At 41.5% G+C, this 27,962-nt stretch overlaps 2 protein-coding genes across 4 annotated transcripts; one reads left to right on the top strand and one right to left on the bottom strand.

Moving 5' to 3' along the window:
• Positions 1-413: 413 nt before the first annotated feature.
• LOC148641579 (D-amino-acid oxidase-like) lies at positions 414-9,669 on the top strand. Of its 2 annotated transcripts, XM_088617833.1 has the most exons (12): positions 414-651; positions 1,704-1,833; positions 2,690-2,885; positions 3,082-3,196; positions 3,538-3,614; positions 5,299-5,364; positions 5,587-5,641; positions 6,166-6,270; positions 6,668-6,750; positions 7,311-7,428; positions 7,951-8,049; positions 8,778-9,669. In XM_088617833.1, exons 3-12 carry the CDS (start codon positions 2,692-2,694, stop codon positions 8,901-8,903), a joined length of 1,038 nt encoding a protein of 345 aa, XP_088473959.1. In that variant the 5' UTR covers positions 414-651; positions 1,704-1,833; positions 2,690-2,691; the 3' UTR covers positions 8,904-9,669. The 2 variants fall into 2 exon arrangements, with proteins under 2 accessions (XP_088473959.1, XP_088473958.1); XM_088617832.1 differs by lacking the exon at positions 1,704-1,833 and having other exon boundaries at positions 416-651.
• Positions 9,662-27,345, bottom strand: svopa (SV2 related protein a). 2 transcript variants are annotated; one of them, XM_088617831.1, is made up of 16 exons: positions 27,144-27,345; positions 23,050-23,210; positions 22,023-22,108; positions 21,171-21,269; positions 20,406-20,477; positions 19,935-20,059; positions 19,338-19,401; positions 17,838-17,963; positions 16,711-16,839; positions 15,866-15,939; positions 15,441-15,517; positions 14,933-15,037; positions 13,728-13,839; positions 13,201-13,282; positions 12,029-12,118; positions 9,662-11,513 (listed from the first exon to the last, which is right to left on the bottom strand). In XM_088617831.1, the coding sequence occupies exons 1-16, from the start codon at positions 27,176-27,178 to the stop codon at positions 11,304-11,306; spliced, it is 1,647 nt and encodes a 548-aa protein (XP_088473957.1). In that variant the 5' UTR covers positions 27,179-27,345; the 3' UTR covers positions 9,662-11,303. The 2 variants fall into 2 exon arrangements, with proteins under 2 accessions (XP_088473957.1, XP_088473956.1); XM_088617830.1 differs by lacking the exon at positions 27,144-27,345 and adding an exon at positions 24,853-24,994.
• Positions 27,346-27,962: the final 617 nt, after the last annotated feature.

Below are 27,962 nucleotides of genomic sequence, written 5' to 3'. Positions count from 1 at the left end.
CTTTTCTACCTTGGTATTTCATGTACTCTGTATAATAACCTGTATTGTATACCACTGTGTTCTGCTGTAACACAACTTTATAAAGTGCTTTTATATCGTATGATATTTACCCTAGATAGGAAAGTTACAAAACAAAAATACATTTAGCCGATTGCCTATGAGACGGCTGGTTTGATCAGAATAAATTTTCAACGTGGGAGATAAAGAACCAAGTGTTAAACATTTGAGATGAAGTCAGTGAAAATATCGCAGCAGTTTTTTAAATCCTTATCGCGAGGACATCGTCATTAGTATAAAAATAAACAAATTGATAAAAATGTGTTTTTTTTTCTCCTGCACAGTGGGAACGAAGGAAAAAAAAAACAAGGAACCCAATGAAACATCACCGGTTCAAAGTTCTTTTTTTGAAATATGAAACCCAACAGGTACACGCCTGCGAAAATAAATTAGATGACCTCCTCTACCCTGTAAGGTGCGGAGCAATTCTGCAAGCACTTTTTAAAAGTAATCTTACATTTCTCGGTTTTTAAATGTAATAACATTTTCCTTTAACTCTGTGACGCGCAGTTACAAGTTAATATTGCAGACATAACGTAGAATACTGCAAAGGAACTACAGAAGCTTCAGAAGGAGGGGGTAGAAAACACTGAGGTTGGTGGAAAAAATCTTGTTTTTATATTTATTTCGATTGGATTTGCACGATGCATATGTGAATTAGTATTGCGGAAATGTCTGTTCTTCGTCTGTTGTGTTCCTCGTGACTGTAATTTGCTAACTCGAGACACAGACATGGCCAGATTCGGTCCTGATTCTATTAGCGCAGCAATCTGTTAATTCATAGGCAAAGTTGATACCGAAGAGAACATAATCTTATTAACACTTTCCTTCATAATAAGGTCAAAGTATAAACTTGTATATTTTCTACTTTTCTACATACTGCACTTCTTTCATTTTCTTTTTTCTCTTTGGAGTGGGCGTTATTTTTTAGTCAAGTCACGTGTTCGTTATAAATAGTAGGAACTAAAAGAGACCCGTGTTTTCTGTGAGTATTGAGTTTATGGGTTACAATCACACCTAAAATCGAATGATTAGAGAACTGTTTTACTCCTAGACTTGCTCATTTCAGATTTCTTTAACAAATAGTGCAGAGATCTTTTGCTGTAAGCAAAACAGTATTCATTATAAAAGCAGCAGTAGTAGTAACATTAAACTTGACACAAAAGAAAGAAAAACTAAAGAATACAGCGTGTCTGAACCAACAGAGTAGAGTGTTGAAAGTTTAAATAGACTCAATGGAAATGCTGACTATTTGAAGGGATAAGAAAGTAAAGGAAAAAGCCCATTCCTCGTCTCAAGCTGGGTTTTGTCTGGCTTTGATGAGGAGCTTATTTAAAAACCACCATGCTGCATGTGAACAACATTTAAAATAACATTGGGGATGTACTTTATTTAGACTTCCTCTGCTATGTGCTTTTGATGAAAAGATTTGGTTCTGTCATTCATTAATCATTTCTAGCACCCTCCCCTCTGACCTGTACAGACTGTACTCTTTTTATGACTTGATGGCCATACTGTATTATGATTTGGAATCAAAGATGATATTGTAAATCCTTATCAAACTTTTCCTGACTTGCAGAGTATGTTCTTATTCTACACATGTCCCCAGAAATTCCCTTTGCCCCCTTTTTATTGCTTTCGTGCAGCTCCTACTGTAGGTGCAGACAGGAACAGCTCGTGAAGTTGAATTTCGCAAAGGGGCAGAGCAGCAAAAACTTCAAACAAGCTTCGTCTCCCACAAGGCAGAACACCTGGTTTGCAACAGAAATGAAAACGGTAACAAGAATGGTTTTGGTGCTTTTCTCCGGGTTTCTTCCCAGAGTTCCAAAAACCGCTAGTAGGTTAATTGGCTTATGGGAAAATTAGCCCTGGGAGTGAGCACAGTATGTGTGAGCCCTGCAGTGGACTGGTGTCCCGTCCAGGGTGAGCCCTGCACCTGCTGCTTGCTCCAGTTCCTGTCACGATCGTCATCCCTCCTCTAGGGGGCGCTCCGACCCTTTTGTATTTTAGTTTCACTGTTGACGTTCACCTGCCCCTCGTTCCCCGTCTGTTATTTCAACTTCGTTCCTCTGAAGCTCAGGGCTCTGCACTGGAAGACGGACGCCCGGAGGCCCGCCCAGCATCAAGTCGCCCTACATCCGCGGCGTGAGGGCGTAGGCTTCTGAACGGCGTCCTGACCAGCCTCGTCACTCCGTTTTTAACCACCTTGTTCCTGTTCCTGTCCCTGACCCTGCTCCTGCTTTTATTCGTGTCTCGTCTTGGATGGTATACCTGGTATTGGATTTCGGACTGCGCCCCGATTTCCCCTTTGCACTGTTCTGGACTAGTTTGCCTGCGCTCTCCCCTTGCACCTGGAGCACTGTTTGCACCGCCCTTCCGTTCCTCACCGTGTTTCCCCTGTAGCCCTTCTCCAGTCACCTCCGGATTATACCGTCTGCACAGGGTCCTAAACTACGCCCTTCACGGGAGTCAGGACCGGCTCCCGTTACAGTCCCCCAGCGACCCCGAACTGGAAGAAACAGTTAGAAGATGGGTGGATGGATGGCTTTCGATGTTATGAAGTATCCCATGCCTGACCGTGAAATCTGACTATTGCTCTTCCTGCGTCTCATTGCTGTCTTGTTCTCCCTAGACATGCGGGTGGCTGTAATAGGAGCAGGAGTCATCGGGCTCTCCACAGCCCAGTGCATCTATGACCACTATCACTCCACTGTCAGCCCTCTGACTATCGAGGTCTATGCCGATCGCTACACCCCTCTCACCACCAGCGATGGAGCTGCAGGCCTGTGGCAGCCCTATCTCTATATTGAAGGAAACACTCAAGAAATGTAGGTCTGCTGTGTTTATTTCCTGTTTTCTATCTTGGATTATGGTGGTGACATAAGGTTACACATGCATTTTGTTTGATAGAAGTAGATATAAACCATGATTGCATGCAGGTGGGGAGATGCTGATATACAGTATGCTTCAGTGTCTACCTTTTTTAAGTTTAACACTGCCTCTTGTTCCTTTCTTTCCTTATAGTAAGTGGAACAAGGAAACATTTGATTACATGTTATCCTACATGAACTCACCAGATTCAATTCAAATGGGAATTTTCACCCAGTCTGGATACAACCTCTTGACTGAGCCAGCCCAGGTGAGTGTCTTTACTCCCCCAGCGCTTCATGCAGGACTTTCCCAAGTAAACCAACACCATCCGAGGGCCACATCTGGAACAGCTGTCCTTTTCCAGTAGCCAAAACTGAACTTATGCTGGCCGACACATTTCTGAATGTTCAAGCTGAATGTCTAAGCTAGTGCTCCTGAATGTCCAAGACATGTTTCAAAGCTTCTCTTGAAACTGCTAAAACCATTCTTAGCAAACCCTTCGGTATTACCCCTTTTAAGGTTATGGAAATAAGCTTTAAAAAATATGAAAGGAAGCAACTTTCAAAGAACGAGTCAATGTTTTTTCATGCTGTGTTCCATTCCATGCAGGAACCGTTTTGGAAGGACATTGTGCTGGGATTCAGACACCTGACCAAGCGGGAACTGGAGATGTTTCCTGGATACAGGTATATCCCAGACGTCACACCTGACTCTCATCAGAAACCATCGCCTTCAAATTGTTGAAGGCTTTGCACAATAAATTGCATTCCTTTTCAGCCTGCAGTTTGTTTTAGTATCAATGTCGGATAAGGAAAAAAGTGCTTCTTACAGTCTGAGGCACGTATCGTGTCTGAATTTTTACATTTCTATGTTAATTTTTTTACATTAAATGCTTTATCTAGCATATCATGCCATGGACTAAACTATTTATCATATTGGATAGACGAAGGGATTCAGTTCACACAGAATGAAAAACTATCACAGTAGAATAAGGTGCAAAGGACATTAGGTCATTCAGCTCATGCTCATTCAGGTCATTCATTCGTGGTTGTTTAGTAGCTAAGCAAATCTAAAATTTAATCGAGCCTCTTCTTGAAGTCCAGAGTTTGGGCAGCTATGTAGCTGGCATCGCTGTGCCAAATACATTCAAATCTTCATGTGAAGAAGTGTTTCCACTTTTCTGTTCTAAATGAATAACTGTTTACTTTCCAACAGTGATCTCAAGTCCTTGGTTCACTGAGTACAAAATAGTCCCTTGGGTTGATACTACCTATAGCTTAGAAGCATTCATATACCTGGATCAAATCTCTTTTAAATTTCTTTTGTTCTAGCCTTGTAATATTTACTGTCTGCTACCTGTACGTACTGTATATGACAATCCTCTGTGATCAGGAATCATCCTTGCTGTTTTCTGAACTCTTACTAACACTATAGTACCCTTTTTGTGCGAACCAAAACTGAACACAATAGTGAGATCTTACTAGTGCATTGTAAAGGTTGTTCTTCACTTCCCTTGATTTAAATTCCACGTTATTTTCCTTTGTGCCCTAGCATGCAGTTAGCTTTTTTACAGCTTCCCCACATTGTCTCGATGAGAGCATAAATGAATCTGCATAAACTCCCAGATCCCTTTCATGCATAGTTTCATGCAGTCACCCACGCAGTACGTGAGAGTTTCTCCGACCTCTGTGGATCTCTGTACACTTTGCACAGAGAACCAGGACCAAAATGGATCCCTGCAGCACACTGCTGCTTACATTGGCCTCTTTATCAGTTGTGGCACATAACATAGTGTGTTGTTTTCTGCTTGCTGTACAGTTGTTAATTCATTAACACAACCCTGTGTGGAGAGGATGCCATTCCCTGCTACTGCGGCCTACAGCCACCCAGTTGCCAGTCTCTTCCACTGTGGCTTGAAGCGTCCTGCTCTCTTGTAATGCTTGTGTAGTGTTTCTGATAGTCAGAAGGTGCTTTTTGTCCATTTCATTGCTACAGAAAATAACATGTAACATAACATTTATCCTGTAATTAAAGCATTCCATGAATTCCTCCTTATTTTTAGTTATATCTGGCTGATCGAAATTTGCCTTAAGCAGTGAATAGCCGAAAAGCCCTTTTGAAATGCTTGAAAGGTGAAATGTCCAAGCAACATGTGGTTCACTTTAAGAGCCAGCCCTTCTATAGACATTAATGAACATCTGGCTGTATCCAGTATAATGATCTTCCATCAATTAAGTTAGAACTAGGTGTGATACAAATCAATTGCACTGCTATCTCTCAAGGGTAAATACTGGTGGTAGTGTATCAAAAGAATGAGTGCACATATCATCTACTCTTATTTTCTTTCTTTCCCATTTGTTTTATTTTCAGTTGTGGATGGTTCAACACTGCACTCATGATTGAAGGCAAGAAATATTTGCCTTGGCTCATGGAGAGGTAAGTCATTTGTTAATAAATATTAATTATTACAATCAATCTTCTATCTAACTTTAGCATTCAGCAGTCAAAAATACATTAAATCTTATTGTTTAATGTAGAATTTTGCAACTCATTTCCTAATGGGTATAAAAAACATTGCACAATTGTTAAAGATAATTCAGTAATAACTGTAAGGGTTTCAGCAGAATGCGTATTTTCCTTTCATTTGTTTTTTTCTAGGTTAAAGGAACGGGGAGTGACATTTTATCAGAGGACCATTGGATCTTTCAAAGAGGTGAAAACATTTGACAAAAGCACATTTGTTAATACTTACATAGGAGCCAGGAATACGTGCTACACCAGACTCTCAAATGATTATCAAAGCACCAAACCAACTGCCGTCAGGACCAGTTCCTCAGACTACTCCAGGGCAGACTGCCCCAGTTCATGTCCTGTAAATATGACAGATACTGGAGGTCAAGCAGTGGGCCAATAAGGATGGCAAGAGAATACCTTGTAGAGCAGAGGGCTGGTGTGTCTGCCGGTTTTCATTCAAACCCATCTCTTAACACCCTCAATCAGCTTATTTTTGGATTAATGGGACCAGTTCAACAGTCCCCCCCCCCCCCCCTCCCCTTGAGGTGCTGCTGCAGTGAAGAGAACTAGAAACCCTGAAGACACACCAGCTCTCCAGCCCTGTTCTACTGCTTTCCTTTCACACAGAAGCTAAGCCACGGGTCAAGACATTGGTGCTGCGTGTGCCGCTGCCTGTCTCTGTCTTCCCCTCTGATCTCTTCCTCTCCTCCCTTGTGGCTGCAGCTGGCCGACGCCGGGGTCGATGTCATTGTGAACTGTACTGGGATAAGGGCAGGGGAGCTCCAGCCTGATCCGGAGCTCAAGCCTGGCCGCGGACAGATCCTGAAGGTGAGGCACGGGGCCCCAAAGCATTAGGAAAACACCTGGAGGATAAAGAGGATTTTCAAATGATAGCTGTTTTTCTAAACTCAAGAGAGCAAGAGCCTTATTCATGGCTTAATACAGGTAGAGTGGTCCAGCATTTGCCTTATGTACTGCGTAGCGGTGTTCCAGTGGTTGTTTACTCACTTTAAAATATGATTTTCCTGAAAATGGATCCCTTACCTGTGAAAATATTCATAATTGAGAGTTAAAGAGAACTGTTTCTTCACACAAATACCTTGGAAGGAAAGTACAGTTGTGTTGCTTGACACACAAAATTAATGTTTAAGTTTTATTGTTCATAAAGTGTTCTGAACAATGGAATTATCTGAACTCTCTAGTTCTTTTTGAATTCTGGCTTTAGGTGCATGCTCCATGGATAAAGCATTTCATATTGACTCATGACTTTAAGGCTGGTGTCTACAATTCCCCATACGTTATACCAGGGTAAGAGGAAATTTAACCTGAGCAAGTGTGTACCCACTGACATAACCAGTGAAAAGGCCAGCTTTTACGAGCTTAGCAAGTGATTAAAGAATGTTTTTGCTCACTTTTATAAACTTAAGAAGCAAAAACATCTTCTGTGCACATATTATACATCGCATTGTATAATCTTTGTCTTTCATTCATTGTGAAGTAATTATATTAATGCATATGTTTATGAAAACAAGATTGTCGTAGCATGTACTGTATATAATAATAATAATAATAATAATAATAATAATAATAATTGCTTACACTTATATAGCGCTTTTCTGGACACTCCACTCAAAGCGCTTTACAGGTAATGGGGACTCCCCTCCACCACCAATAATGTGCAACATCCACCTGGATGTATGTATATCATATACACTGTAAAAATAAATGTTTGCACATATATTTTTTAATTCTTTCTGTAAATAGAGGTGTCAGGGTAGCACAGTACTGCTATGTCCCAGATCTTAGATCCTGGGTTTGACTTTATAACTAATGTATTTCCTTCTTTTTGAAAAAAAAAATCAAAATAGGAGTGAGTTGGTGACTTTAGGTGGTATCTTCCAATTGGGAAACTGGAGTGAAGCAAATAACTCCGCAGACCATCTGAAAGTTTGGGAAAGTGTCTGCAAATTGGTGCCCAGTCTCAAGGTTAGTAACACATCTCACACTTCTCATACAAAGTCTTGTGTTGTCGCTCTGTAAAAGGTCAAGCTTTATGAAGCATATTCTTACTGCATAGTATCATTTGATGGTGACAGGATTTTAAATATCCCAGTCCAATTACCGTTGAAAGCTTTTGGAAACCAAGAAGATAAGTTGACAACTTTAAGAAAATTGTGGTTCAGATCTCAAAGTAAATGTGCTCCTGTAACCTCCTGAGCTTACCAAAGCTGTCAGGTGTCCTGAACAATGCCTCTGTGCTTAATGAACAGTCTGCTTCATTCGCATTACTACACCATCATGAACATGTGCAGACTCATACCCTGTACAAGGGTATGCAAAGGAACAGGTAAAGGTTGATTCCAAGCTGAAATGAAAAAAAGAGACACAATGTTTCAGCTGTGGAGCCTTCTTCAGGTGTCTTCACCAGCCTGAAGAACATGACACATGAAATGAACATTTTCCTGTTTCCTTGCAACTGTGATATCTGACATGAATCCCATTTCTCAGCATGCCAAGATCGTGGATGACTGGTCAGGTCTGAGACCCGTCCGCAGTAAAGTCCGTGTGGAAAAGGAGACGCTAGAGTTTGGAGGAACCAAGTGTGAGGTGAGCACTATGGTGACAAGACTGGAAACCAAGTTTGGGCAGAGATAAGCAGCAGAAGAACTGGATCGCAAGGGGACCGAGAGATAACCTTAAGAACTAAGTACCTGCAAATGCCAATTTGTTTAGTAGCAGGCTACTGATGTTCTAATGTACACTAATGTCAAAGGTGCAGGTGAAAAACAAGGAGTGCTGTTCGGTTCTGTTTCACTGGAATTAGAAAGAATTACAGTGCATTTGACTTCTGTTCAAGAGAGAGTGATTTTAAATTCTAAGCAAGACAACAGCGGCAAAAGAAAGTCCACGAAAAAAGGGGTTTCTAAAACCCCAAAGATAAATGTAAGTTTATTTAACCAACATTAGTTCTGTGCACATATCAACATTCATTTTTGCACATCCATTTTTACATAACGCAAGGATAGCCCATCAGTGCTTCTGCTAGGTTAATTTCCATGATGTTGGGGTGAGTGTTCCTGCTAATTCACTCAAGCCTCAAAAAGCATTCCTTGCTTCATACTACCTAAGCGAGTCTGTTAAATGTCTCACCTCAGGCAGCATTATTATATATAGCCCTAATTTATTTGACATCAGGTAAATGGAGAGGCTGCAGTGCTGCAACATTGCACATTACATTTTCAGAACATGAAGCTAGTTCAGAGTGAAATCACAGACCTGTTGACCGTGCATCTAAGTGCACAAGTGAATGATAGTGGTGATTTCTCCTTGTTCAGGTGATTCACAATTATGGCCATGGAGGCTATGGCCTCACCATCCACTGGGGCTGTGCTATGGAGGCTGCTCGTCTCTTCGGACAGGTCGTTGAGCGGAAAGGCAGGCGGGCACTGTCACGCCTGTGAGACAGTGTGCTTCGTCAGCTGTGCATCTTTATCATTATAGGCCTTTTGAATCCACAGCACACTCAGAAAATAGGAAACGTAAACCATTTTCAACCAACCTGAGAGTTGAAAGCGTTGTAAATCACCCACAGGAGCGATCGTAAGGTTGAAACCACAGTGCTTGCTGCAATTAAAAAAATTCTGTGATAGCCAGACAAGCATAGAATCTTTAAGAATTGTCCACAGACAGTAGTTTCACCTTCTAATCAACAACACTAAAGATTTTTTATTTGAATGCAAATGTTACGTGTATTAATGTTATGTCTTCCTTAATGTTTTGGTTTAATCATTGGTTAAACTGGTGTTTTCTAAAAGCACAACAGCAACACTAAAAGTATTATAATTCCAGATATTTACCATGTATTTTAAAAGTAACAGAACAGGTTAATGCGATTGTTCATCAAACTCTTTTCTTTGTCAGTATGTTTGTGTTTTAAAAGTTTTCAATCACATATTGCAGTATCAGGTGACAAAAAATAATGGTACAATCCGCATAGAAACGTGTGATTGAAACTTTTAAGGTAACAGATTTTGTGGTATCAATTTTACAAGAATTTTAAAAGAGTCCTAGAGAACAAACATTTAAGAATAATCTTAAATTGTAATTAAATTCAAAGTTTTATATATGAATGTAATTTTGATATATCGATTGTTAACATTTTGTTTCAGATTAACTGGATAATGTGGTGCCATAAAACTAGAAAATAAATAGCCAACACTTGCACGATGTAATGCTGTTTTTTTAAACATAGTTCATTGTATCATACACATTTACATACAGTGCAGTGGCAAAAATCTGTGTACAGACACGTAAATTTAGCAATAAATTACAAAGGCAGGCATGTAATTGACAGATTGTATGATAAGTGCAGGACTTTCCTGGTCACTTTTCTTGGTTCATTACTTGCAAAGAGGCACAACGCCTTTTTCAAATAACAGCATCAATTAAAAAAAAACTCACATTTCGTCCCACACTCAAAAGTAATTGTTCTCAGAGACAAATCAGCATGTGTACATTTTACCTTAAACTTGAAAACTGCATTCAAGGGGGCCTGATATGTAACCTAAATAGGCATGGGTAGTGCTGTTATGGACCTGATATAGCTAGAGCTCTGCATGTTAGTTCACTGTGCAATCTGATTTACCAGTGGTCGTCGTTAGAGAGACCTGAATGATGGAATCGGAACAAGAGTTGTTAAGCAATCAGGAGTTCCTTTAAGCATAGACAGTAAATACAATAGCTCTGCTTTAAAGCATGGTCTCTATCAAGCTACAGTCAAATGTGGAAATTTAGTTTAACTAATCTAATGTAAAAATGGAAACCTACAGTGTTGCAGTTTTAATTTTATGTTATCATAACCAGGGATTGAAATATAATAGTGTGTGCCCCCCTGGCAATTGTGTGGTTTCTCTTACTGTTGTAGCTGCCTCTTTATTTAAGTTTATTATAATAAGAGTCACAGGTGAGATCTCAGTATCTCTTTATGCTGTATGCACAATCTGTGATCAGATTTGAAAGGTCGCATTCAAGGTTTATTACAGTATTTATTCCAAAATGAAATTAACCTAAGAAGGCTTTTTATATCTTTCAGTACGGAGGGCTTCTGTTTTTCTTTTTCCTTCAAATAAAAGCAAACAAGTAGGTAATGAAACACCGTGACTCGTGTCTTCTTCAGGTCTATCCAGGGATGGTTTCACACTAAGGAACACAGGAATCAAAACGTTCCTTGCTAGCTTGTTTGTCTTACAGTCTCTTACGTGCTACCGCACAACCTCTCACAGAAAAGACAGCAGTCTAATCTGTGTATGAGGGAAGAATGTTAAGAACGTTTGGCCCGTGTAGCTCGTTTTGGGTGCAAGCAGGTTAATTGATCCGAGGTGTGACGTTTGATTAACAAGGAGCTGATCAAAATGTTTGTTTCAAGGCTCCGTTGCTTCGTAAAAAGTATCAGGGAAGATATCTTTCACTGAAAAAAACACTCGGGACCTGGAGACCCGAGTGGACATTGTGGGATCTTAAACACTCTGCTTGAAGGAGACAAGGCCAAAGTCGCTTGTCTCCTTTTCCCCCACTGCTCTGATTCTTCCCCTGAAAGGACTCACCGCTCTCCAGCAGAGCAGTCGCTTCACCAGGGGGGACCCGAAGACAAGGATCTTCAGAGACGCAGAACCTGTGGCCAGTAAAGGTCACATTGGCAAGGTCATTACATAAACAGTAGTCAATGATGGGACAAAAAATAGAATGAAACCATTGCACAGGCAGGCCTCCTCCCAGGATGCCTAGGTACAGACGTGGTGATCGTCCAGGGCTGTAGGGAGACTTGTCTTGGCCCCATTCCCGTCGCGCGCTGCAGTCCACCGTTAGTCCTGTGACCCCGAGCTGGATTGTGGGATGCCCCCGGATCTGTGCGAGGCTCTGCCCATCATCTCCTGACCCCATTCCCTGTGGCTGGACTCCTGCAGGCCCCTGCCGGTGGTCTCGATGGGCAGCAGGCACGAGGCGATGGCGGCCAGGATGCAGCAGGAGCAGTAGACCGACAGGGTCAGGTAGACTGAGGATTCCAACATCACCTGGGCAGGTGAAACAGTGTGAAATAAGGGAGGCGTTAGGACATAAGGCCATAAGTGGGGTATTGACTACAATACAGCATCTGGGCCATTTGTTATACACACCTGGGACAAAACACGCCTACAGATAATTAATATTTGGATCCTAAGGTGTTCATCCACGAAGTGGCTCCAGATATAGCTTCAATTTATGCAGGTTAAGCAGTGTTTGGGGAGTTTGTTACATATCAGGTTAAAAATATTTAATGTCATTTATACGCAGGAGAAACATGATTAACCCTGTTGCTTCCCCCTTACTGAACAATCTGTAAAACGTTTCTACGATTATACATTAAGAAACTTGTTTTTTTTTGTATCAACTCTTCTCGCCGATAAAAGTAAGAAAAATATTTTAAAAACACAAACTCGATCTGTGCAATAAAGACTGTCACAATAAGGATCAGGGTGTATTAAAAAGATTGCAGTTGCAGACAGGGAATACAACAGTAGTTAACAAATGCCACACAATACAAACGTACCTGCGAAATGAACGGGGTGATGAGTGCACCCACCCTGGCCATCCCACTGCTAGTCCCTAACCCTAAGGCTCTGGTAGCAGTGGGGTATACCTAAGCAACACATAGAAAGCAATCAGTAACAACACCTGATGCACATTGAGCTGAATGACACTCAGGCAGTTTCAGATTAGAGGAGGGGGTACACTTTTGACTGGGGGTTTCAGATTCCATTTTTGATTTCATTATAATATGCAATAGATTAAGAGTATGTTAATAACCAAGTATAGATGCTTCCCTTTGACAGGCCAGTAATAAGTGAGCAACATTCCCCAGAAGCCTGAGGGCGTAACCTACTGTATGCTGTGTCACCTGACCACTTTGGTAACAGTGATTGGTCAGTTGACAGTATATAAAGAGGAAGCACATGGCCCCCCAAGGTCTGACATCTGTCATCTAGGGATGAGGAGCAAATCCACATCCACATTTCCACACATGAAGTGTGCTGCTGTAATGGATTGGAAGAACAACCGACCAAGACAAAGCTGAAGATTTGTGAATTTGTGATTAGGAGTGGTGCATTTGTTGATTTTGTTATAGAATTGAAGAATTTTAGCTGCCCCGTGTATACGTAGGAACTTTGAGCTAGGCTTTTGTTTTGTTTTTGTTTAGAATTATAAATTATATGACAACATTTCATCTCATTGCTGGATTTGTTTCTATTTCCTGACACTGCACCTAATTAAAAGACCCATGATACAGTGGTAACACATTATGAATGATTAATGTTGTTTCACGCAAAATAGCAGTGGGTCTCAATTAAGTGTTAATGCACACCTTGAGGTTTCCAAATACATTATTGAGGATGGGCTTGAAAAAATCTCAAACCCTTTGACTTGGGGATTTTTCAAAGTTGCTGGTTTGCTCTCCTGTAAAGAAATTTAGAGGTCTGGGGCTCTTCTTTCAAAACAGCAGGATACGTTCTGGAAATTAAGGGCTTGTTATAAAATGACAACAACCTAGATTACAGGGGTCCTTCAATAAGGATTCTGAATGTTTTACAATATGCTTAACAACGGGCTTTGTCTATAGACTCCCCAGTGATTCCACACACATCCCCGGAGGTGAAGAAGAGGTGAAGAAGAGGTTAGAGAGCCTGGACAGAGGTACTGCATGCAGACACAGAGCGTCCTTACCTCAGGAGTATAGACATAAGCTGCTTGAAAGCCCCCAGCAATAAATGCCCTTGCAATGAAGATGAACACAGTGAGAGCTGTCCTGTAAAAGCAAAACATCAAAGAATGATCAGAGCTCCCTGCCCTTCAATCACCAACTCTTCAAAGACATTCTTAACCTCTCTTAGAGGTCTTCCGGGTAACAGGATATAAGCCACTACAAGGAATCTAAGAATTTAAAAATGCAGTCTTTTACTTTCTGAGATGCTAAAAATGACTTCAGGTCTTTCTAGCACTCTTAGTTTATCAGTGTATTTTAATAAACAACATAATAATGCATTAACACCAAAAACATTCTGCTTCAGTTCTAGGATTAATCAAAAACATATGCCTGTAGATCTAACATCACTAGAAAATGCATAGACTATGGGTCTCCTGCACACAACTGTATTTTTTTGTGAAACACTTCACTGTAATGCTTTAAATTCACCACACAACATGCATGTTCCTGTGTGGAAGCAATCAGATGCTACTCCCTCATCCCTCACCTTCCCACACAGGCAAACATGGGGAGTATGCAGATAGAGAAGATGAAGAAGCAGAGGGCCATGGTTTTCTTGCGCCCAATGCGGTCGATGACCCACAGCGTTACTATCAGGCCTGCCAGAGACAGAGACAATGTCACTGAAGCAACACTTCCTCTCACTTGCAGAGAGACCATCAGCATAGGCAATAGGCACAGACAAGTAGAAGACCTATCTTATTAGTTGGAATAACCTTGAGAGCAATTCTCCTCCTGAATCAGTGCATTTCACTGTCTGCTAGTACACACTGTTTGCAGTTGAAAAGCTCATTATCATAGCTGCAAAAATGTGATTTGGACTACTGGCAAATGTGTGTTAATCATTATGCTATCTTCTCCAGACCAGAATATACACAGCTCTGGAGATCGTGGACCAGTTTATGGTCCTTGCACTTGAGTTATAGAGTTGTTTGAAATTCAATCTATTGTTTGTACATGTTCACTGCTTATGGATCTGTCTCGTTCATTCAAAGTACAGTTATATGGCTCCTTTGTGGTACCTCTGTCTATGTGGAGTGGAGGTTTAGAAGAGAAAGATGTGTGGAAATACCTGAAACAAATTCGTATTTAATGGCAATTGAGAAAACGTTGAGCTTTGTTTCCTTCCTTTCCTAACCTTCTGACAATGTGGCACTTCAGGAACTGAAAGAGGTGGCACAGTGCCCTGGCAGTTAGCACTGCTGCCTCACAGTTCATGGGTCCTGGGTTTCACTCCAGGATGGGGCAACTTTTCTGAAGGCTCTCTGGAATCCTCCTACCTTCCAAAGACATGCTGGCTATGTTAATTAGTGTCTCTATATTGCCCTGTGTGTGTGTGCCCTGCGATGGACTGGCTTCATGCCCAGGGTGTAGCCCAGCCTTGTGCCCTGTGCAGCCAGGATAGACTCTTTGCTGCCACAATCCTCACCAGGAATAAGTGGATTGCTGGTAATGGATGGACACTGTAAAAAAAGACATTAAATGGGACATTCATGCTGTCCCCTATTCTATATCAGAAAAAACGGTCTGGTTTAGGTGAAGAAGTAGAGGGAACACTTGGTAAATTCGCTTTTTTATCCCATGCATAATTTATTTTCCCCACTGGACAAAACAGCTCTTTCTCCTTGTCTAGTCCTAATGATTTTACCTGAAGGTGCTTTGTGTGAGTGATACAGGTTAGTTGATATTCACCTGGGAACTCTGACAATGTCGTCCAGAGCAGGTCTTTGTAGTCATCTGTTGACAAGTATTTACATTCCAGACTACACCGGGGCTCCATTCTCCTGCCCTTGGAGACTGAGAGGAGACAGTATATTGATTAGGAGATGCTCTGTTTTATTCATATATACAGTAGACGATAAACTTCGAATGGGTTTCGCACAGGGCAATCTGAAAGTATGACATGATCCTTGATGAATCATTGTCTTGGTTTATGGTGCATGCTGAATACAACAAGTTTAGTGCTAAAGTTGATCCAAAGGGCAGCTGAAACTACACTGTCACAAAATTTAATTTAATGTCTAAAGGTTTAAAACAAACTTCTGCAGACAAATTGGTAGGTTGCCACCTGTATGATTTGACCTTGTTTTCAAAACTAAAACAGCACAAATCTAGCAGTATTTTGAATAATTTTGTAACTAACTGATTCATCAGCAGCTGAACAGAGCAGGCTCTGAGAATAAGAAATTGTCACACTCACCACCACACACATCTCCTGCTTGAAATAGCTCTGTGGTCAACAAGACCAAACCGTAGTAAGAAAAGGCATTGGAGAACCTGAAACAGAAACATCAAGATGCATTACTTTCTCATAACTCCTCCATCCTGGTGAGACCAATGGAAGGAACCAAGCTGAAGTAAAATGACAGACCAATTGCACCCATTTCATTTTCCAATTTACTTCCTTACTAGGAATTCTAGATATATATTTTACATGCACCTGTCTTTCATAATGATATGTATCTTATTCTAAAAAACATCATAGCTTCCCATACTGCCTGTTGTTCATTTTGTGGGTGATGTTTCAATTTTATCTGGAGTTCTTTACATACTGATGCAGAGAGTTAACACTTGGTGGTATCTAAGTCCTGTACTTGTTGTGCTGACCGAAGCCTTAAAACTCACCAAATAAACCACAACAGCACCGTGGTCCATCGGAACTGAGGCGAGAAGAGATCCTGGATCTTCCCACGGCTCTCCTGTCACACAGAGACAAACAGGGGCTACTGAAAGCAGGGCAGAATGTATTGTGCAGGGTGTTAACCCTGGTGTCCTGGCCTTCTTATAATCCCCATCTATGAACTGGCTTCATCACTCTGTTCTCCCCACTGAGAGCTGGTATGTGGGGAGCGTACTGGCACACTATGGCTGCCGTCGCATCATCCTGGTGGGGCTGCACACTGGTGATGGTGGAGGGGAGACCTGTAAAGTATTTTGAGTGGGGTTTCCAGAAGATCACGATATAAGTGTAAGGAATTATTATTCATTTTAGTATTTGACCATTCTTCCTCTTCTTCTTCTTCTTATTATCATCATGAAAATGGTCACAGTTAAAATGAAGACAACACAGCTCTCTCCTGAAGTGTCAGACACTGTTAAATTGTCCTTGGAGGGGCCGAAAGAATTCCTGTCTGGTAATGCGATGTGATATTTACTCCCAGTGAAACCCCACAATAAACAACTCCAAATTCTGGGTAATGTGCTACCTCGTGTCTGTTCAAACTCGGAACTTGCGCAGCAAGTTAAACAACAGCTCAGATTCAGCTGAGCTCAGTTCTAATTGTCCACTGTCAGTCCTTTATGAAGTACTTGAAATCCCTCAGTTTGCAAAGCTCGGTAGGATTCGTGCTCAGAATATTTCATTCCCCGCAGTGCATGACAAGGTAACGGGCCAGTGAGCTGATGAGGTAAAAGGTCAAGTGTGGTATGGACTCCCACTGGGGGTACCCAGCCTATCCTCCTCTCCTCACCTGTCTAGCAGCGATCAGTTTCCCCAGGGGCATGGGCGCCCCGTTCTCAGTGGCGATTCGTTTCAGAGTGTGAAGGGCCTTTTCCTGGTTCCCTGTCAGGACGTCGTACCGCGCGCTCTCCGGCAGCCACTGCAGGGGCCAGGGAGACAGGGCAGAGGGTCAGAGCCAGGAGACATTCACACCCCCCTGCTCGTGGTGAAGGGACGGAGCTCGACACGTTTGTCAACTGGAGCCAAATGAACCGAAAGACACGTGCTTTATCTTTTAATAGTATGATTCAATTTAAATGGCTTTCATACACTATATTGAATTTGTAATTAAAACCTAATAATTTTCATTTTACGATTTCATTTTCATTTAAGTTCCACAGATTGGGTTTTCTCTCTTCTTTAAACCCTCAAAACCAGGTCATTTCTACATGTTTATTTCTGTGTGTAAGCACAGCCGTCTACTGCTCTCTTCTTCTGCTAGTGAGACTCTCTCATTCACCATTATGGACCAATAACAGTGAATCACCTGTAGGTGTCATCAGACACTATACACATGGTAAAAATCTGAATGTACTGCAACAGGAAAAGAGATAATAAATTGAGGTCTACAGATCATACGTTATATATTCGGTTATGGGTTTAATTTATTTGAGATTTCACTGAGTATGTTTTAAATTGCGGAAGCAGTCATACTCTAATGGCAAATTCTGTCTTTGTCTTTTTTTTTAAGTTTGAAACTGAAAACAATTTCAACAGAAAGCAATCCAGTTTTCAACAGGGGAATTCTGAACACGTAATGTGTATCATGCCAAACACTGATGATAGTGTATATTTACTTTTTATTATTAAAACAGAGCACAACAAAACTAAAACTACAAGGCAGTGCCATTCCTTTCTTCTCTGTTCCCCAGCACACCAACATCACCCACCCAACAAAGCAAGAGCACATGATGGATTAGGTATCGGATTAGAAAGAGTAAATTTCAGAAATGGAGGTTATACCCAATAGTTTGACACTGCAGGACAAATTCAATGTATTCCCAACAAACGTGACACAGTGAAGACACAGGAGGAAATAGATGCTTTCCTCCCAGCCCTGGAACAGGGCGGAGCTACTGAAACACCTGGGTTACTTACGAAACACAGGAAGGCAAACAAGATGAGCGGGACAGTGGAGAAACCCAGCAGCCAGCGCCAGCCCAGTGTTGGCATCACCATGATGGCCAGGAGGACTTCAAACACGGTGCCCAGAGCCCAGAACATCTGCAGGGGCAGTGCCAACAGGTCAGCAGGGGGAGAAAGAGTGCCTGTCTTTACAACGTCACTTAATCAGGAACTAGAAGGAACGTGATGGATGGATCATGCCTAGTGCTGGCATTTCATTTTCTGAAATAAGAACTGAGACAAATTGTATGCATTTATTTACAGCAGCAATGGCTAAGAGAGCCTTAGGGGATTTTGTTCTACATTTCATCACAACAGTCCCAGATTTTTGACAGAATACACATTTCTCACCAGTAAACCATTACAGTTATCTCGAAAATAAGTGGATTTTGGGGACCAAGGTCGCACATGATCAATAATGTATATAAAGGGAGACATGACATTTTTAAAAGGAAACACAACATATTAATTTGCTAGTTCTCTGTATTATTTTACCACATTCTATAGGGGACTATGGCTGGGGCCCATGAAGGCCCAGTGCTTAGCACACTGTATACCATGCAGGGGTTGGGCCCTGAGCTGAATTCCTGGGGTGCTGTCTGTGTGGCGTTTGTATGTCCCCCCTCCCCACGTGTTCCTCTAGGATACCTCTGGGTACTCCAGTTTCCTCCCACAGTCCAAATTATAATAACAATAATTGCTTGCACTTATATAGCGCTTTTCTGGACACTTCACTCAAAGCACTTTACAGGTAATGGGGATCCCCTCCACCACCACCAGTGTGCAGCCCCACCTGGATGATGCGACGGCAGCCATAGTGCGCCAGAACGCTCCCCACACACCAGCGATCAATGGGGAGTAAAGAAGCCAATTCATAGAGGGGGATTGTTAGGAGGCCATGATTCATAAAGGCCGATGGGAAATTTGGCCAGGACGCCAGGGTACACCCCTACTCTTTTCAAGAAACGCCCTGGGATTTTTAATGACCACAGAGAGTCAGGACCTCGGTTTTACGTCTCATCCAAAAAGACATACTGGTAGGTTAATCGGCTTCTGGGGAAATCGACCCTATTGGGGGGGGGTGTCTGTGTCTGCACTGCAATGGATAGCCTTTCAATCCAGGGTGCTCCCCGCCTTGCGCACATTGCTTGCCAGGAGAAGCTCTGGGTCCTCCGCAGCCCTGTGCTGGATAAAGCAGTTCGAAAATGGATGAATGGACTATGGCGATCTGAAGTCTTAAGTGGCAGACAGGCCTCAAGGCAGGACTACACCCTGGATATGATGCCCGTTTATTTAAGGGCATAAACAGGGCCAATTCAGAAACACCAATCACCCTGTCTTTGAAGATGGGAACAACCCAAAACACACGTGTGAAATGAACACAGGAGGCCCCCTAGGCTGTCATCAAACACAGAAGCCATGAAGGAGCAGTGGTAAACGCCTCGGGACGGGAAAAAAAGACGTTTTCCAAACCTCTATCAGCAAAATGCACGCGGCCCTGGATTTCATCGGAAGGAATTCTGCATAAAGCGTGACGCTGAAAAACAGAAGATCCAAGCGTGCGTAATGAATTCACAATGCCATATTACACTTCTCCTTCCAAAGTACGCTAATGGCACCATCCTAACACTCGTGACTTGGTGTGCTGCCAGTTCACTCTTCTATATTGCATGACCTTTGATGTATACTTGCATAATAACAGAAAAGTAACGATAACATCTATCATCTAAAACCTGGACTAGAGTATCACAAACAAATGTGTCTGACGCCCTTGTTTTCTGTTGACTGCTAGGAATGTTCCTTGGATACAAGCACCTATAAGTACCCTGTGTCCCTGGTGTATATCACTGAATCTGCACTGCAATGATTGCAGCTTCCATTAGCAACACTCTGAACAATTTTAAGGCTGCAGTTGGTGTTACAGAAACATTTCACACCACTAAAGGTTTCTGGACAAGAGAACTGGAGAGAGAGGGTGGCGACGGCCATATGACATAACCACTCCAAATCTCCCGTAAAAAACCCTCCAGCCCAGGACTCAACACGCTGCCTGTCTCAGGTCCGACTTACGATTGCGGAGTTCCTCCAATGCCGAAGCCCACGAGCGCTCGGAGGAAGAGGATCCAGCCGTACACCGGGGCAAAAGCACTGAGAATGCCGTAGTACATCGTCCACAGCACGCTCATCTTCAGGCCCTGCCAATCGCAGTCAGACAGCATGAGCGCGCCGACAAGCAGGCTAGCAAGACGGGCAGCGTCTAAGCAGTTTCATACGCTCATCAGCTGCCGCGTTGTAGAAAAGCATTAAGACCAATCTGGACCAAGGTGGTGCACAATGAAGTCTTGGAAAACTGAGTTTAGTGAAACGATACAGGCAGGGACAGAGAGGAACCTCTCAATAAAATTGGCGCAGCTGCCGATCTGAGCCACTTGAGGCCTCTGAGCGGATAAGCCTGCCAGCGTGCTGCCCGGTGCACACAGACATATTATAGATGCAGATTTTTTGAAATTACAGGTGAAGTCACGCCACGTGGAGACTTACCGTTTTCCTTCCGTACTTATCCGATATGTTTCCCCAAAGGGAGGAGCTGATCATCATCCCGATAAACACCACCTGAAAATGGCAAGCCCAGAAACAGGACAGTACTGGTGATAACCGTGCCTCTGGCAGTAGTGTTGATTAAAAGAAAAACAGTCCTAAAAAACTTCTAAAGACATATATGTTTCTAGATTTATATTTGGATCTAAAGTACAATAAAAAAATATTTTTTACACATCTTTCCACAAAATGGCTCTTAAGCTTAAACCCAGTTTGTAATGGTGCTGAGAATTAGTCATGGAAAACAAACGCTTCCTGAGCACGTTATAATCTACTATCAACTTTCAACAACTGGCCATACAGGATGAATAAATCTAAAAGTATATGTCAGATTAAAGAAGAACACCTAAACCTCTTCTCCTTTAAGGTCACAGGTAACTCATTGTTGTTTTGTTCTGTTGACTTTCTCAGTATTGTAATGCAATTTTCCACTTTTCAAATTTCCCATACTCTATGCTCATACGCTACTCATACGCTAGAAGGAACTACATTCATGCTTTTGGTGGTAGTGGTTTGGTGACTAATAAATTTGATGCAGTAAATCGCAGTAAATTCAGTAAATGTGAACTCATGCAGAGTAATATACTTCAAATATTTTTTACACAGTTATGTACTATCCTGTGAGCACGCTATGGAAATACTCGCTATGGTATGACTGTGCGGCATGAGACCTGTCTGTGTGAAAGGTAAGAGGGTCTGACACAGTACCGATGTGAGAAAGGCCACTTGCCAGCTGGGTAGCCTCCATTCGCAGTGCAGCTGTGGAGCCAAAATACTCAGAATCATCATTTCCATGGCATCTGCCATCTGGACAAAGAGAGACAACACAGAAAAGAGAGTTTTACTGGTACAGTGGCAGAGTAAGCACTGGCCTGCTTTAATTATACTGCTTTGAGTATTTTACTTATCCATTTTAATTTTATTATTACAATAATGACTAGACACCACGTAACCACCGAGATGTCTAACACAACTACACAATTCTGAAAGTAAAGTACATCTTTGGGTACCACAGGTTTCACAGCCTCAAGAGCAGGTCTGTGCCTGACGAAGGTGAGGCAATATGAGTCAGTAAAATGAACTAGAACTCATCACTTTGTTGCCCCAATGTCAAAACAAAACAGGATTCAGCATTTCTCCACCTTGATGTAACTAACATCTCCAGCACCCACAGGTACAGAACAAACTGGCTGTGTTGGGCTGGCTTCCTGCCTTGTCCCCTGTGTGATCCTCACCAGGAATAAACAGATGAATGGAAAACAAGCATCATATGCTAAAATATACACGTAATTCTAAGGTGGTAAGTAGATGTACAGACAATGTTGACTGGAATGTAGATCTGTGTATTCTTCAGTTTTAACTCAAGTATCAGAAAGATTCAGTAGACTTAGTACCTTTGTTACAGCACACAACTGAAACTGCGGCACTACTGATCATACTACTGATCTTATCAAAGCACAATCGATACTTATCACAGATGTCTGCACGGGTCTTCAGCTTTGTGCATGCCCCATCCCTGCAACAGAAGCGCAGCTCAGCTACAGTACATTAGCTTCTCACCCATGATAATCCTGTGAGAATGGAGAGCTTCCACTGGAATTTTCCGAAGCCAATAGCTTCCACCGCATCTTCCACCATAAATGTGTCTGAAAGGAGAGAGAGGTCTCTGAGAGCTGGCTATTCCTGACAGGAGGTGGAGAACGGGTATTGTGGTACAAAGCTTCTCCTGTGCCGAGCCCACAGTCTCCACAGGAGATCCCCATGGTCACTGAAGATCCATGCAATACGTGCATAACAAGAAATCAGACTTCTTGGAAGGTACGCTGCATGGATTATTTAAGACTGCAAACGTTTTTTTTTTCTCCAATACGATTCTTGTTAAAGCTGATGCAATTGCACAGCCTGTGCAATTAACTTCTAAGAACTGTACTCTTTTTGTGATAAGATAAATTATCATTCTGATCCACTGTCTGAGCTCTCACAATGCTGGATATGCTGGTACCTTCACCCCTCACTGCTTGACCTTTTTATGTTTCTCAGATTAGGGGTTTAACTGACAGAAAACGATAAGCCTGCTATTTCTACCATAATTCATGATTTTGGGCTACAGCTGCAGAAACAATTAGTAAACCAGAAACTGCAGTATGAGGGCACTTAACCTGAGTGTAATTAGCTATGTTTGTTGCCGAAGCAGAACTCTAAATGCACCAGTGATCAAGCCTAAGGGAGGATGGTATTTGCACAGGCCGTAATAACAAAGAGCTAAGTGATCTGGCTATTTAAATAAGTAGTGCAGTGTGTTTAGTCAAGCACTTGGTCTAAGTTTGGTTTTCTTTGCTAATTTTCTAAAATTGCCTTTATGTTGGGTGAAATGGCACCTGCTGCTTCTTGCTACACTTTTTTGGGGGATTTTTCATTCCCAACGCCACAGTGCAGGAATACTGCTGACTGGGTATTATTTTTTGTTTAATTTACAAATGTTTCATGCCAATGAAAAACCTTTTGCCAAGCCCAAAAACCTCCAGGTGTGCCTGCTGTTCTGTGTGAAGCCGTGCCTTGTGGTTGTTGAAATGTGTGCGTAAGTTACCATCGGTGGGGTTCGCAAACTCCCTGGGGACCGCAGCCCCATCGCCCAGCTCCACGGGGTCTAAGGGTGCCCGCACTCCCTCAATTTGAACTTCGTGCTCCCCGCACATGATGTCATCCTCTGAGCGCGCACTCTCCCCCGTGCGACGAAACTTCACCACACTGGGGACAAGCGGGACAAACACAGACAGAAGAATGGCGACAATCAGGTGCACTAGGTAGAATATGGAAAGCAGCCAGGGCCAAATGTGGCTTCCCTAGCCCTGAGAAGGTCGACCAGGTACAAAACACAAGCATCCAAGTATTATCCAAAGTGCTGTTTATGAAGAAAAGATCAAGCAACTTTTCCTCCCTCAAAGACTTACAGTACAGACTGTTGCATTCATGACTTGACGTAAGCGAGCTTTGATATTTAAATCTCTATAATCAGCCAGGATCACCCTTCAGCATCTGACTTCTGGGGATGTTTAATGCAGATCTTCTCCCATCCGTGTACTATATAATTATCCCAGGCCTGCATTTATTTCCCTTTAGTTTATTGTAGCATTTTACTTGATTGTGATACTCTTTGAAAAATAAAAAGTAATTTATATAAATGGCCAAAGAAAGTGAGAAGTTAAACTGCTTGCACTTATTTATGAAAATAGCTAATAACTGCAGCTACAAATTAACATTGCGTATTTGCATTGCAAATGTCACTGTATCCTGCAGTCACAGCAAAGAGTGAATTTTTCACTCAATGAATATCATGTCAGATAACAAATATGGTTCAATTGTGTGTGCTTCTTTAAAGGTTAGGTAGGAGTAAAGTGTCCCTTTTGCTTTCCTTTTTTAAAACCCACTGGAAAAGTGAAAGAACATAATTTATTATTTTTCAATTACTTTAAGCCAAGTGACAGTACACCTAATTTTTAAAATATGTTTTAAATGAGCGATACAAACCGGAAGATGTCATATCACTGCACTTATAATGTGATTATTATATACAGTAACAGTACAGTGAAAATAACAGAATGTTGTTTTTATTTAATGTTATTCTTAGATTACAGGTTTGTGCTTTTCTGTATCACACTTTTTGTCTGTAAGGGGTGCAATCTTATCTAATGCTGGAACATACAGTACATAGAAACATGAGTTAAATATATCTAGTATGAACAGATAGTGGCCCAACTGACTCAAAAATCCATACAGACATACTGTACCTTATTTCAAAGTAAGAACATTACAGAACAGAAGTGAGCAGATTGGAGAAGAACATTGTTTTTTTAATTACATCTGAAAATGTGTTGAATAATTTAACTGTAGGGAGCTGAGGGCACAGCCACAGTTTTCTGATAGTTATCAGAAGATACATGTTCCATTATCAGTTCCCTGATTTCATGTAGCTTCTCAAAATAATCGACTAATTTTGTTACCTTGAACTGGAATATTTTAGATTAAAATATATTATTAACATATTACTATAATATATAATATTATTATAAAGACGATAATGTTTTGAATTTAAAGGTTCTGTAAAATTCAATTTGATCCATTGTGGCACTTGAAATGCTACATTCAAGATGCACGGTGTAACTCTACCACTAAATTAAAAACAGTTTATTGCAAACATAACAATACAGGAATAGGTACAGTACGTCTCACTTGCATCAATACTAGGATATGTGATCTTGGACACAACATAAACCACACCGTGCTGATCCATATATTTAAAAATAAATCAATTCAATGTTTCTTAAGAGTTTTCTGAATTCATTTATTTCAAGTAATTAGAAGCATTGTGTTAAAAAAACATTACAAATACCTGATTCCAGAATCAGTGCAATTCTCAGAAGGGACCTTTTGGCCTGTGTTCATTTTAAAGGCTACTGTACATCTGCTATCAGGAAGCTAAGATTCACTATGGGCTGTCTAACCTGTTTTGTGTTCTGCTTCAAATTACAACAACGCCCTTAACTACAATTCCATTTTTTTGTCTTTGTTACTCTCTCACACACACACACACAAACACACACACACACACACACACACACACACACACACACACACACACACACACACACACACACACACACACACACAAAGGCTGGAGCTGAAAGAGTGGTGCGCCCAGTCTGTTATCGTGTATTATTCCAATGTGAAGTGGGACATACCCATTCTGTAACATGAGAATTCCCTCTTGCTATCCCCCCACTATGCTATGCTAGCAATGCCAAACCTTTAAAGTGTGCTTTACATAACATTAAAATAGGTTGTGTAAGCCCTGAGGGTAGGTAGGAAATGTAACACCCGAGAGCTTGAAACTGCTCATGCTGAAAACTAAGGCTATGCATTTTAACCCCGATCTCCCTGTACCTTATGGGTAGAGCACTCTTATTAAAAGGTGCCATGATGGAACTGTAGATCTGTCCTATTAATATCGAACGACAAGACGAAGATGATCTAACCTCCTCTGCATTTTATTGCATGTACTGCCTTCAGTGGGTACTTCAAAGTGTGGACCCCTGGGGTCACTTGGAGGGCCACCTGTGTGACTCTGAGGTCCAAGCTCAAACATTTGTATTACATACAACACATAGAGCTACCCAGCAAGCAACCATACCAACCCACTCCATTGCAGTACCTTAGGGCAACCAGCACCATAACTGTTGTATTGACCCAGCTATCTGTCAGTGAAGGGACTGAGGATTCTCCAGTGGAGTGGAAAGGAAGGGCTACTCAGCCATGTTGTCTAAGCTGAGCGTTGGCTTCTTTCAAGAAATGGCTGGATCAGATCCTGGGATCAATTAGCTGATGGAAAATAAACAAATGAGATGGCCCAGCAGTGCCTGTGACCTTTCTTGTGTGCTTGTGTTGCCTTGAAACTGCGAGTGTCAGTTCCAAGCCCGTTCTGTTTCAGGAGTGGTATAGAAATGTCAATCCCAAATAGATCTGAAAAGCCTGCCAATGTCTCTGGCTCACTGCATTGCTCACTGGAGCTACAGGACGGTTCCTTCTCTCTCTCTGTGGCATTTTAAGCTAAGACTCCTCAAGATTAATCTCTCGGAACTGCTGATCATACCAATGGCTGGTTATATAGATGTCATTTTAGTAAATTAGTTATTTTTGAAAACTAATTTACAAAAGATGGTATCCTAATCTCCAAAAAGATGTGTTGTGTGGACTGCATCTTAGCCTTCATGTTTCTAATGTTTCTTCATCATTTTCTCCTGCTTCTGCGATGAAAAGTATGCCTAAATGGTTAAATAAATACATACATTTTAACAGAAGAATTAGGTAGCTGAATTGTATTTTCTTTTTCCAGTCCACGAATAGTGTGTATGTGCATGTTTTATCAAATTAATTTGCATCTGATTTGCTTTACTAAAATAAGGCGAAAAACTGAATAGCAATTCAGTGCTATCCAATCCACACAAAAGCATACAAACTCTGCTGAACTTCCTTCTATATTACAGTAATCTTGTACGTCACAAAACGAGTAATGTAAATACAGACGACCAAGAACTGTACAGGCTTAACTAACCTAGATGAACGCTTAGAACAAACAGTGTAATATAATTAAATACAAACATTACTTTGTACACGTTAAATAATATTATATAATGAGCTGAGATTCCCTGAGAGACCCAAGGAATTCTCAAATGTTTTTCTAACACGAAATACGTGAGTACATCTACTCAACAGTTAAAGTGTCCATACAAGCAAACAAAAAAAAAACTGTCATTCTACAAAGGGCGTTATAAATGCCCCGATTATTTGCAACCATCCACCAGAAAATAAATATTATGAAGTCAACAGAGAGAGCGTGGACTGTAGGGTTCTTCATTTAGATTTCGTCCTCGTCTATTTACAGTGACCGTGAAATCCTGCTGTAAATAACCCTTTTGCGTTTTTATGCGACGAGGAATTTTTTTCTTTCCGTTTAAAACTGGCGAAGTGGTACACAAAGGTGTCAGCTAGCACAAGCAAAACGAAGCGAAATTTCTGCGGGAAAGCTGCCTGTTTCGCAAAAGGCCGTGATGCATTCCTGGAATAAAATTAACAATTTTATAGCGTGGTATCTGTGGCTTTTAAGCCCCGTAAAACATGACTTACGGGAGTTGTCGGAGCTGGAACAGATCATCGTCCATCGCAGATGCGTTTTTCGTTGTCTATTAGCGCTTTGTTTCATTGCAGTTACTGTACATTGTTTTCAAAACGAGCTGAGATGTCAGCACTACAGGCTCCTGGACAGCGACTTATTCTGACTATCAATGGAGATCATGCAAACGGAGGGGCGGTGTTAGGATTTGAGGTCTTCACGTCATACTAATTGAAGTGACGGTGAGAACGGCTGTTAATATTTAATGAGACGTCAGAGTGAAGTCGGTCCCATAATTACTTCGAATGACCATTGCAAATTAAGACACTTTTTCCTCGCGCGTTTTAAAATGAACGATAAATCTGCTAAAAAAGATCTGATAAATCTTTCAAAAAATACAACTGAATTAGAGGTGCAACCAAATCTATACGTGTGAGACTAATAGAATACACGATAATTTTACGAAATGAGTGGCAATGTTTTATTTTAGCAGACCGATTTTGCCCATTTGATGTTTCGTCTAAAAGCCTTGTAGATGTACAGTATCGACTTGCATTGTTAAAGTATATACAGTACGTAGCGCACCAGGATGTAAGAAAATAAATGGCATCATATTTCACCTTATTTATAAATTTAACGTTTACATAGAACTACAAAGGTTGTGAAACAGCGTTAACAAGTTAACAAGCGTTAACTTGGCGCCCAGAGAAACAGCAAAGGAAATCACTCTCAGTTGATACTGTTAAACCAATTACAGAGCTAACGTCGTCAAGGTTGGGATAAGATTGCTAAGCAGTGCGCTGTGTCGCACACGCTCCTAAAAGAGATTCTTC

This window comes from Lepisosteus platostomus, chromosome 24 (genome assembly GCF_059453375.1).
Source record: "Lepisosteus platostomus isolate fLepPlt1 chromosome 24, fLepPlt1.hap1, whole genome shotgun sequence".
NCBI classification, from domain to species: Eukaryota; Metazoa; Chordata; class Actinopteri; order Semionotiformes; family Lepisosteidae; genus Lepisosteus; species Lepisosteus platostomus.
The sequence above is the reverse complement of the archived record's forward strand: the minus strand, read 5'-3'. Positions and strand labels throughout refer to the sequence as shown.

Excerpts from the sequence above, each read along its gene's own strand:
- LOC148641579 (XM_088617833.1), top strand. The coding sequence starts at position 2,692 with ATGCGGGTGGCTGTAATAGGAGCAGGAGTCATCGGGCTCTCCACAGCC. Across the intron at positions 5,365-5,586 it reads TTGCCTTGGCTCATGGAGAG|GTTAAAGGAACGGGGAGTGA; the intron begins GTAAGTCATTTG and ends GTTTTTTTCTAG. Across the intron at positions 6,751-7,310 it reads TCCCCATACGTTATACCAGG|GAGTGAGTTGGTGACTTTAG; the intron begins GTAAGAGGAAAT and ends AAATCAAAATAG.
- svopa (XM_088617830.1), bottom strand. The coding sequence starts at position 24,905 with ATGAACACAGGCCAAAAGGTCCCTTCTGAGAATTGCACTGATTCTGGA. Across the intron at positions 21,270-22,022 it reads TTCTCACAGGATTATCATGG|ATGGCAGATGCCATGGAAAT; the intron begins GTGAGAAGCTAA and ends CTCTTTGTCCAG. Across the intron at positions 13,840-14,932 it reads GACATTGTCAGAGTTCCCAG|GCCTGATAGTAACGCTGTGG; the intron begins GTGAATATCAAC and ends TGTCTCTGGCAG.